This window comes from Pongo abelii, chromosome 19, assembly GCF_028885655.2.
Source record: "Pongo abelii isolate AG06213 chromosome 19, NHGRI_mPonAbe1-v2.0_pri, whole genome shotgun sequence".
Taxonomy (NCBI): domain Eukaryota; kingdom Metazoa; phylum Chordata; class Mammalia; order Primates; family Hominidae; genus Pongo; species Pongo abelii.
The window spans coordinates 44197641-44209721 of record NC_072004.2 but is presented as its reverse complement, the minus strand read 5'-3'; the positions used below and the strand labels follow the sequence as shown (position 1 = coordinate 44209721).

General features: G+C 42.8%; 1 protein-coding gene across 7 annotated transcripts in view; it reads right to left on the bottom strand.

Annotated features, from left to right (window-relative positions):
• EFCAB5 (EF-hand calcium binding domain 5) overlaps positions 1 to 12081 on the bottom strand; it is a 194995-nt gene that overhangs the window by 9487 nt on the left and 173427 nt on the right. For 5 of the 7 annotated variants that reach the window (XM_063718078.1, XM_063718079.1, XM_054536589.2 and 2 more), the window contains 4 exons: positions 11545 to 11648; positions 8040 to 8293; positions 6553 to 6839; positions 5775 to 5871 (listed from right to left, as the gene is read on the bottom strand). In XM_063718078.1, the coding sequence (XP_063574148.1) occupies positions 5775 to 5871; positions 6553 to 6839; positions 8040 to 8293; positions 11545 to 11648 (742 nt within the window). Of the gene's footprint in view, positions 1 to 5774; positions 5872 to 6552; positions 6840 to 8039; positions 8294 to 11544; positions 11649 to 12081 lie in introns of those variants that run through there. The other 2 variants (XM_054536588.2, XM_054536591.2) reach the window with 2 other exon arrangements.

The window sequence follows — 12081 nt, the reverse complement described above, 5'->3', positions numbered from 1 at the left end:
GTCAATTATGTCTCAGTTTTTAAAAAAGACAATGGAAAGCCAGGTGCAGTGGCAGCACTCCTGTAGTAGCTACTTGGGAGGCTGAGGTGGAAGGACAGCTTTAAGCCCAGGAGTTTTGTTTTTTTTCTGTAGACAGGGTCTTGTTCTGTGGTCCAGGCTGGAGTGTAGTGCTGCAAACATGGCTCACTGCAGCCTCAACCTCCTGGGTTCAAGCGATCCTCCCACCTCAGCTCTCCTGACTAGCTGGAACTACAGGTACATGCCACTACTCCCAGCTTTTTTTTTTCCCAAGTTTTTTGTAGAGACAGGGTCTCACTATGTTGCCCAGGCTGCTCTTGAACTCCTGGGCTCAAGCGATCATCCCACCTCAGCCTCCCAAAGTGCTGGGATTACAGGCATGAGCCACTGATAAAGAATTGAGGCCTGGGTATGGTGGCTCACGTCTGTAATCCCAGCACTTTAGGAGGCCGAGGTGGGAGAATCCCTTGAGGTCAGGAGTTCAAGACTAGCCTGGTAATATAGCGAGACCCCCCCCCCCCACCTCTATAAAAAATAAAAAAATTAGTTGGGCGTGGTGGCACGCGCCTATAGTCCCAGCTACTTGGAAACCTGACCCCGGAGGATTGCTTGAGCCAGGGAGGTCGAGGCTGCAGTGAGCTGTGATTGTGGCACTGCACTCCAGCCTGGGTGATAGAGTGGGGCCCTGTCTCAAAACACAAAACAAAACAAAAGGAAAGGAACTGAGATCTCTAGAAGAGATGGCTTTGGGAAAAGAAAATAAATTAGAACTAATAAATTACTTGATAGAACTGTCTTATGGGAGAGACAAATGGAAGGGGTGGGAATTATCAAGAAGTACAAATAAAACTAACAAAGTTTAAAAATAAAAGACAATTATTTACTTCGGGAAAAACAAAAAAAATGAGGAATCAAAATATGCTACAATCCTTAGCTGTGTATAATATTTGCATAGGCAAAATCATGTAAACATTGCATCTTTAACCCCAAATTATAAATATAACTACATTGGGAGGATGGAGTAAGAAAATGGTGGTATAACAGAACAAAATCTTCATTTGTAATCAGAGGAAATTGACTGATAAAGTTTAAAATTGATGAATCAAAAGATAGAAATATGTGCATAATAGAAACAGATGTGCAAATGCCAAGAAGAAACAGTGAAAGAACAAAACATGGTTGCCTCTGGCGAGGGGGACTGAAGGGAATGAAAGATATGAAAGATATGGGCTAGTGACTCTTTTTAGGCTTTTAGTTCTATGTGACCTTTTCAAGTACTTTAATAAAAAATTTAAAGCCAGCACAGTGGCTCATGCCTGTAATCCCAGCACTTTGGGAGGCCGAGGTGGGTGGATCATCTGAGCTCAGGAGTTTGAGACCAGTCTGACCAAGATGGAGAAACCCTGTCTCTACTAAAAATACAAAATTAGCTGGGCAGGGTGGCACTTGCCTGTAATCCCAGCTACTCGGGAGGCTGAGGCAGGAGAATCGCTTGAACCTGGGAGGCAGAGGTTGTGGTGAGCCGAGATCGTGCCATTGCACTCCAGCCTGGGCAACAAGAGCGAAACTCCATCTCAAAAAAAAAAAAATCTATCTGTCTCCCTCTCTCTATACATATGTATGTGTATGTGTATATGTATATGTATGTGTATGTGTATGTGTATATGTATATGTATATGTATATGTATAAGTATATGTATATGTAATTGTGACTGGGGTGGTGGCTCACACCTGTAACCCCAGCACTTTGGGAACCATGGCAGGTGGATCACCTGAGGTCAGGAGTTCGAGACCAGCCTGGTCAACATGGTGTAACCCCGTCTCTACTAAAAATACAAAAATTAGCCAAGCGTGATGGCACGTGCCTGTAATCCCAGCTACTGGGGAGGCTGAGGTAGGAGAATCTCTTGAACCCGGGAGTCAGAGGTTGCAGTGAGCTGAGATTGGGCCACTGCACTCCAGCCTGGGTGACAGAGCAAGACTCCATCTAAAAAAAAAAAAAATTATATATATATACATATATATGTCCATATACATATATATATAATATTTATGTCCTTTCAGGATAAAAGACAGTTTTAACAGCCACTAAAATTTAAAAAGATGAGTGTCAAATTAAATAGAAAAATGTTCTTATTAAACCAAGTTTTTTTTCTAGAGATGGCATCCACTATGTTGCCCAGGCTGGAGTGCAGTGCTATTCACAGGCACCATCATTGTGCACTACAGTCTTGAACTTCTGGCCCCAAGCAATCCTTGTGCCTCAGCTTCCCAAGTAGCTGGGACCACAGGTGCACGCCACTATGCTCCACTTCTCATCAAGCTCATTTTTAAAAGTCTTTAATCGGATATCAAAGTAGCAGTAATGTTATCTATACATGTAAAACTGTGTTTAGTTGTTCCTCTTAGTAACTACTGTTAGAAAACTTCAAAATTTAAATCACAAGAAGTGATAAGAAACATAAAGAGAATGGCTGGTTTGATTGTCTTTTTTCCTCTGAATAACTTGGAACTGAAAAGGCAGGGGGTTTGCATGCATGGGAAATAGGTCAAACATCCAGGCCTGAGATCTTTACCCAGAACAGAGTGTTATACCCTTCTCTTGTGCATTGTGTGAGTACTTATCTAATATCATAACTCGTAACTAAAAGGGCTTTTTAGGGGGCTCTTGCCAGGACAAAGGAAATCTGTTTCAAGCTGAACTGATATTTCCTCCTCCATGGCCTAATATCTGTGAGCAACTTGTAAATAAATGGCGCACTCTTAGCTCTCTATTAAACCCAAGTCTAGCTGTGATGGCAAGTTTTTTCCTATAAGAGGGAGCCAACAATTCCCATTCAAGATGACTAAGTCTAAAAAGACAGCAGAGAACTGTAATTGAATCCAAACCAATGTTAGCATACAGAAGGTTTAAATGAATAGGACAGAACGATGTTCTTGATATCTGGTTGTCCGTTTTGGCTTGACCCATTTCAAAGAAAAAGGCACGTCCTCAGAATTGCAGATTCAGTGCTGTTTCCTACTTGTTATTTCTGGATTGTTGGTGGAATCATCCTACCAAGGTTCCTGTCAGGCCCTTAGCTGTGCAGCGGGGGGTTAAGGAATGGGTCATGCTCCATTTTTCTAATGGCGTTGCAGGGAGCGTGGCACCTATGGAACCACCACGATGGCAGCAGCAGCAATTAGGGAAGGATCTCCCAGGGAAGGCGAATCTTGAAGATAAAAGTTAATTAGGACTGTGAGTCCAGCAGTCCTCCCCTGCTGATGGGAAGGCCCCTTCCTTCATTGTCACCCTTTCAGGATCATGGTGTCATTTTATTGAGGAAGCTGGTGGGTTTCTTTACAAGTGGTGACAGCACTGAGCCTCTGGCTGCTTTGGCAGAGTTGGAGCTCTGGGACCCCTGTAGGAGAAGTGGAGGGCCTGGGGCACTCCTGCCAAGACCAATGTCTGTGGACTTGTAAACACTTGGATTTAGAGGAGGAGGTATGGTCACTTGGCAGAGACCCAGGTTCTAGACAGAAAAGTGATTCTGGTTATACTTGCAATAGGGCACAGCTCTTCTTGCCTCTGGGTCTAAGAACATTTCCAAGCAGGCAACATCTGTCTAAAACTTCTGGGAGGGAGACATGCAGCAGATATGGGGCATCCTGAACGACCAGGTGAGGCTGGCAGCACAGGTCCAAAGTGGAGTGGGGAGAATAGGTCCTTGAGAAGGTGGTCAAGTCATGAATCTCCAGGTAGAAGAGACCAACTACTAGGAGTATCTTAGGCAAAGTGACAGAGAATAGTAGGCTATTGATGTACTACTGCATACACAGCTGTCTGGGAGTGCTCACTGGAGTCAGAGGGTCCCCCACAGGGAAGTATGTCAGCAGCACTCACCTGCAATGGCACAGTCTTGGGAGGCCAGGCCTGCTCAACAAAGCTACCCAACGTTACTTCACAGATGACTGGCTCAATCTAAAGGCAAGACACAGCTGCCTAGAGTTCCATCAGAATAAAAAAGTACCTCCTTTTTGTTGTTGTTGTTTTTGAGACGGGATCTCACTCTGTTGCCCAGGTTGGAGTGCAGTGGCATGATCACATTTCACAGCAGCCTCAACCTCCTGGGCTCAAGTGATCTCCCACCTCAGCCTCCTGAGTAGCTGGGATTACAGGCATGCACCACCACACCCGGTTAGTTTTTGTATTTTTTTTGGAGAGACAAGATTTTGCCATGTTGTCCAGGCTAGTCTCCAACTTCTGGGCTCCAGCAATCTGCCCACGTTGGCCTCCCAAAGTGTCGGGATTACAGGTGTGAGTCACTGTGCCCGGCCAAAAATACCCTTTTTAAAAAAATTATTATTATACTTTAAGTTTTAGGGCACATGTGCACAACATGCAGGTTTGTTACATAGGTATACATGTGCCATGTTGGTTTGCTGCACCCATCAACTCTTCATTTACATTAGGAAATACTCTTTTCTTGAACTAGGATAAAGTGAGGGTGAGAGTTGGCAGCAGAAGCCCTAAGAAAGTATGGGCACGTTACCAGTCCTAATTCTACCCTTTGGTAAAATAATAGTTTGGAAGGCGTGGTGGGTTAGGAGCTATGCTATATAGTCTAGCAGTCTCTGCCTGTCACAGGCTGAACCTACAGGTATTATTGGTGACATTTCATTCTGGGTAGATTCGTGGAGTAGGGCCCTTAAAGCTGCTAGGCCAGGTAAACTTCCAGCAGCAGATTGCCCTGCCTGAAGACTCCTCTCCTTCTGGCACAAACAGAAAGGCACCCCGAAGAATTCCTCTCCCTTCCCCTAAGCTGGAAGCTTAGAATTTCCTGATATAACTGCATCTGAAGGAGAGAGGGTTGGTATCTGGGTGACCTACGAACTTTCTTGATTGCTGCGGAGACTGCGGTAACACTAAAGGCTTGGCGGCGGTGATTGGGGAGCCTATGGGCTATTTTCTGGCTGAGTCGGGCTCCGTTAACTGCAATTAGTATTTCTTCCACCAGAGGGCACTATTGGAAAGCAGAAAGTGGTGGGGAGCGTTGGTGGTCAAGGCTGCTCACGAATCAGCTAGGATAGTTCCCTGTTAATCCAGAAACCCTTCTACGTTGGTCTAGAGCCTCCACAGATAGTAGGAGAGCGGGAAGAGGAGGAAAGGGATAGATTTAGTGAGCAATTTCTACAGAGCCATTTTCCCAATTATGATTATTTTTCATAACAAAGAAAAAAACAAACTATAAATGAATTCCTCATCACAGCCTGAGGCCTCTGGTGGGAGAATACAGGTCAGTGGAGGACCTTGGGCCTCTGTTAGTATATTTACTTTCATATGTGGCCTATTCCCTGTGGCCAAACAGCTAATCGTCTTCTCCAACCCGAGAGCCTCGCTGCTCTCCATTCTTGGTGATTCTCCTCCTTAAAAAAGTCTATTATTTTCTTTGGTTATTTATTGAAGCTAAAGATAGCCTTTTTGCTTAACATTTCCATTCTCATTGCAGCCCCATTTGCATTTTTAAAAATAAATAATGCACATGTAGTCAGTAAGTGGGAGATAGATGTGCTTTTGAATTTTCATGTGTGTGGCATAGACAGTGACTTTGGGGAATGATGCAATAGATTATATAGTGTCCCTCCTCTTAGAAGACTTATAACTATTTTCTCCTAAAAACTGAATTTATGACCCACTTGCTTTATCCTAATAAAAATCACAACTGTGTTTTATTGCTGTTGGCATAGATTTAGGCTGTAATTAAGTGGAAATTTACCTCTGATATATTCATCAATAAGCTGTACATTAACTTCCACATGTTTGGCAGTTGGATCAAAGGCACAAATATTGTTGACTAAATATTTGTTAACATACTGTGAACAAACAACAAGAGAAAATTTATGGGATCACCAGCAAGCAGAAATACAGTGCCCAGTTCAATAGCTTACATAATTCCATTTATATAGATTTTAAAATAGGCAAAACCAATCAATGGTGTTAGAAGTGAAGATGATGGTTACCCATGGCCGGGCGCGGTGGCTCACACCTGTAATCCCAGCACTTTGAGAGGCCAAGGTGGGAGGATCACCTGAGGTCAGGAGTTCGAGACCAGCCTGGCTAACATGGTGAAACCCAGTTTCAACTAAAAATACAGAAAATTAGCTGGGCGTGGTGGTGGGCACCTGTAATCCCAGCTACTCGGGAGGCTGAGGCAGGAGAATTGCTTGAACCCAGGAGGCGGAGGTTGCAGTGAGCCAAGATCGCGCCATTTGCACTCCAGCTTGGACAACAAGAGTGAAACTCCGTCTCAAAAAAAAGATGACGGTTACCCTTGGGGTGGACGGGGTGAAAGGATATGAGGAAGGGTACAAAGGAGAGTTTTTGGGATTCCATAAATGTTCTATTTCTTGATCTAACTCTGGTTACGTGAACGTGTTCCACTCAGTAAAAATTCTTGCATTTGTACCCTTATGATTTATGCAATTATGATTTGTACAGTTAAATTTGTTTAGGCGATTCTTCAATTTAAAAGGTGCTTTTTAAAAAAAACTTACAAATTTACACTTATCCCAACTTCCAAAGTCAGTTGAAAATTCCAACTCTGGATGAAAGAACAAGATAACCGCCTTCAGGATGTCACGCACTAGTTTCACGTTGGCTTCCAACTCCATCGATTTGCTGTCTTGAGGAGAATTTGGTTTTGTTGGAAGAGTATGGTCATAGAGCAACAGTGACACAAAGTCCGTGGAATTGAGTAGTTGGATGCTTTCCTGTAGCTCGAGCAGCATGATTCGGAAGAAGAGAATTCCTGCCCGCTGGACTTCCCCGACATTTTCAATCTCTGGAATAACAAAATGATAGCTCACTTTGCTGTTCAGTCTAATGTACATTGCTGTACATTACTTTTTCATAGGATTCTGAACATATTATAGTAAATGTTTTTGTCAAGAAAAAGCAGACCATATCCTTTGGTTTTAAACAATCTCAGTTTCTTTAGCCATGAAATCAAAAGAAAGAAATGAAATTATTCCTGGTGAAGCTCATAGGAAGAGGCTTTGAGAAAAGGCAAAAACTTGGGTTTTAGAGTTAGACCCTGGTTTGAACACATGTCAGAGAGACAAAAAGATATTGTCTCTCTGAATATCCTTTTCCTCTTCTGTGAGAATGGGCTTAATCCGTACTTCCTTGGTTAGCTGTGAGAATTACAGAAGATGATATATGTAAAAGTGCTTAACTTAGTTACAGGCGTTACACATAGTGAACACTTAGGAGACATGAAATTTCTCCTTTCTTCTTATCCCACTCTATGACATAGTTACAAATCTTTTGGCTCAATCCCACATAGCGTTACTCTTCTAATTCTATTCACTTCATTCTAGGAAGCCAAAGGTTTCCATGCCTTCTTCCTCCCTCCCTCTCTCCAGCTGGCATTGCGCTGAGAGTAGCCTAGTGGATGTGGAATCACAAAAACTAAAGTCTAATCTTGGCTCTCCCACCAGCTTGCTGTTGGACCTTAGATAATCCACTTTACTTTTGCAGTCTTTAGCATCTTTATCTGCAAAACGAGATGTTCTGATTACTTAATGCTGTATAACATAGTGGAAAGAGCACCCAAATCTAGGTTCAAATCCAGCCCTCACCATTTCTTAACTGTGTGATTGGGGGCAATTTGCTTACTTTCCTCACCTGTAAATGGGGTATCACTATTCATCTCATAGGGTTATGGCAAGGATTGAATGAAATAATATCTGAAGCACATAATGGGGATATTTAATACATGCTAGTTCTAGCTCGCCTTTATGAGCCCTTCCAGTTCTAAAACTATATGAATCTAACCAAGAGAATGTGATTCCAGGCTGTTTCCTTTAATTTGTAGACATTACTCATCAGCGTAAGACTGCATAAGGGAATTCCTTTTACATGAAAAGATCTGTATATTGTAACAATTCATTTTAGAAAGTGCATATTTCATTGCACTGCCTGTGATTTCCCCAAAACCTATTAAACCTGTGAATTTAGACTGATGCCACATGAACGATACCTAAGATGTATTTTTTCTCTATCTCTCCAGAGAACTCGCCAAGTATTTCATAGCAGGCCACTTGGACCACTTTCATCATTTTCTGTAGATCTTTATATTCTTGATCCAACAACATCCTATTTTGGCCGATGTTAAAATCGAGGACTCCCAGAGCCTCTCCTGTTCTCTCACGAAGTGGAACTACTATGTGCGTTTCTCCACAGGCAGAGGCCAGAACGACTTCTGAACTGTCAGTACATTTAAAGAGGAAATCTCTGAAATCAAAACCAAATAAGCACAAGGATATTAAACATCTGTGTGTTCACATCATTCCACCCAAACATATTGAATTACTCTCTCGTGCCTACCTCACTTCCGCCATGCCAGCCCTTCTTGCTGCTTCATCTGCCTGGGGCATTCTAGCCCTTGACTTCACATGGCTGTCTGTCTGCTCACTCATGTCTCTGCTCAAACATCCCCTCGGCAGAGAAGGCGTCCCTGACCACCCAGTCTCAAGCAGCGCCCAAGCCACTCTCCATCATGATACTCTGCTTTGTTGTCTTGGCTTATCTGAAGGTGTTCATTTTTTGTTTACCTATTGTCCATTATGCTTTGGTTAAGTGCCAGCAGAAACGATGGGTGTGTTAGGTCGGGTTCCCTAGAAGCAGAGCCTGAGACAGGGATCCTTATGCAAGTGATTTACCGAGCGAGTGAGTGTTCGCTGGAGAAACCTGTGAGGGACTGAGGGAAGCAGGACAGGCAAGGGGAAGAAGCCAAGAAAGAATGTAATTTCACATGAAGTCTAGCCTCGGCCTGATCCCAAGGGGAGCTCTGAAAGGTCAATTGTACCAAAGAATCTGTCCCACCTTGAGGCAAAGGGAGGCGTCTTTTGCATCCTAGCACTGGTCAGTCATTGGCTCTAAGCTGCCCTGGGTGTGTGTGGGCAGTTTGAGCTGGGGGAGTGTTTACACATCTCTTAGGTAACTCCTGCTGAAGAGCTCCAATCGCTCTTCTCCCAGGGAAAGTTACGGTGTGAGCCAAGCCGTGCCTACAGCAGCTGGTAAAAGGCATTTTGGGGATCTGGGTAGAGCATCTATAGCATCCGCCTCAGTGAGAGACTTGAGATTTTCATGGAAATTTAGTGGCTGCTTCTTTCTCTTGGTGAGGCACAGACACACCTCTTTTTCTTTCTTTTCCCTTTCCCCATCTACATTAATTCTCATATGCCATTTCTTTAAGGTATTTGTAAAAAATTGGTACTTTGCATCCTCGAGAAGTGCATTTATAGTTTCTATATCAATCCTACAGTGACAGGTAAGATGATGTCCTTCTGCTATTCCCACCCCTTTTGCTGTTGCTGAGCCACCACTTGTGTTGTGTCTTGATGAGTGCCATAGTAATAATGCATCATACTAGGCTTTCCAGGAATAACAATAGAGCCCATTGGTCAACTGACTTCCTCCAAAGACATCTGTTCTAAGTTACACACAAGAATCCAGGGCTATGCATATTCCCACTCATAGGTGGGAATTGAACAATGAGAGCATTGAACACACGAAGGGGAACATCACACACTGGGGCCTGTCGTGGGGTGGGGGGAGGGGGGAGGGATAGCATTAGGAGATATACCTAATGTAAATGACGAGTTAACAGGTGCAGCACACCAACATGGCACATGCATACATATGTAACAAACCTGCACATTGTGTACATGTATCCTAGAACTTAAAGTATAATAAAAAAAAATACATTAAAAAAAAAAGAATCCAGGGCTATGAGTCTGGGTATTACAAGGACTTCTGTAAAACTTTTGACCAGCACAAGGAATAACTATGTGGAAAAGAGCTTGAGATGGAACCAACATCCTGGCATGAGGCCAAACTAAAATTTAATTGACATATGTAATTAAATGTTGAGTTAGCCTACTGGTCTGGGATTACTGAGTTACCACCTACTCAACGACAGTGACCTCCTAAGAAGCAGTCATTCCCTTTTGCAATAGGTGTGTTCTCAGTTAAGATCTGTTTACATTTGTACACATTTTAGTAGTGTTCCTTGCATTTGACAAGTGAGAGTCATTCTAAGTAATTTAGAACCGAGTACTTATTAAATACAACGTGCTCTGCCTTCTCTCCAACTCTGCATGTCTTCTTTAAATAAAAAGGACATTCACAGCCTTGCTAATATTCACAGATGAGCTCTGATGAGTGATGTGAATGTATTATTCATAATCATGGTGGGGTTTTGTTGAATTCCACATTTACAAAGAAATTCATGGAAAATAAAACACTTTCATGCTTTAAAACATGCAATTTTAAAATAAAATGCCAATGAAGTCTGTTTTAAAAAGGACTTGGGAAGGCTGGCACCATAAAGAGACCCTGTCTCTTAAAAAAAAAATTAAATGAGCTGGGCTTAGCAAATACATGTAGTCCCAGCTATTTGGGAAGCAGAAGCAGGAGGTTAGCTTGAGTCCAGGAGTTTGAGACTGCCATGAGCTATGATCATAGCACTGCACTCCCACCCGGGTGACACGGCGAGAACCCATCTCTCAAGAAAAAAAAGATTTGGGAAAAAAAGAGTAAATATGTCCCAGGCAGACAACGTTCTGCAGAAAATTTTCTTTAAAAGCCAATCAGAATAAAATTCAGTGTGATCATTAGAGAAATGCAAATCAAAACCCCAATGAGATATCATCTCATGCCAGTCAGAATGGTGATCTTAAGTCAAAAAACAAGAGATGCTGGCGAGACTGTGGAAAAATAAGAGCGCTTTTACGCTGCTAGCGGGAATGCAAATTAGTTTAACCATTGTGGAAGACAGTGTGGTGATTCATCAGAGGCCTAGAACCAGAAATACCATTTGACCCAGCAATCCCATTACTGGGTATATACCCAAAGGAATATAAATCATTACATTATAAAGATACATGCACACATATGTTCATTGCAGCACTATTCACAGTAGCAAAGACATGGAATCAACCCAAATGCCCATCAATGATAGAATGGATAAAGAAAATGTGGTATACACACACATCATGGAATACTATGCAGCCATAAAGAGGAATGAGATCATGTCCTTTGCAGGGACATGGATGGAGCTGGAAGTCGTTATCTTCAGCAAACTAACACAGGAACAGAAAACCAAACACCACATGTTTTTACTTATAAGTGGGAGCTGAACAATGAGAACACATGGACACAGGGAAGGGTACACACTGGGGCCTGTCAAGGGGGCAAGGGGAGGGAGAGCATTAGGAAAAAATAGCTAATGCATGCGGGGCTTAATACCTAAGTGATGGGTTGATAGGTGCAGCAAACCACCATGGCACAAGTTTACCTGTGTAACAAACCTGCATGTCCTGCACATGTATCACAGAACTTAAAATAAAATTAAATTAAATTAAAAAGAAAGAATAAAAGCCAGTGTGTATGAGCAAGAGTCAGAAGCTGTGTCTTTCAGGTCTACTATTGTACCAGAAGGATGTGTTGTGGCAGTCAAACAAAACAGACTCGTCTCTAACCTGAAGATGCATGACTTCCGGTGGATGGTAGGAGGATTTTTGTGGATTTCTGTTAGACCCAGCTGCCCTGTAACCATCATGTTGCGTAAAACATAGTCTGAATCCTTGAAAAGAGGAAGGCATTTCATTAGGAGTAATTAGACCTCATATTCCCATTAAAGCTTTTGGGGACAGATAAATAGAAAAAAAATAGGAAAGCTTAGATGAACTCTGGCTTTAAGGACAGTGACATTTTACTTAGTACCATTAGAGAACAGGATAATTTTTTTTTTTTCAAGATGGAGTTTCACTCTTGTTGCCCAGGTTGGAGTGCAATAGCACGATCTTGGCTCACCACAATCTCTGCCTCCCGGGTTCAAGCAATTCTCCTGCCTCAGCCTCCCAAGTAGCTGAGATTACAGGCATGCACCACCATACCCAGCTAATTTTGTATTTTTGGTAGAGACAGGGTTTCACCATGTTGGCCAGGCTGGTCTTGAACTCCTGACCTCATGTGATCCACCTGCCTTGGACTCCCAAAGTGCTGGGATTACAGGC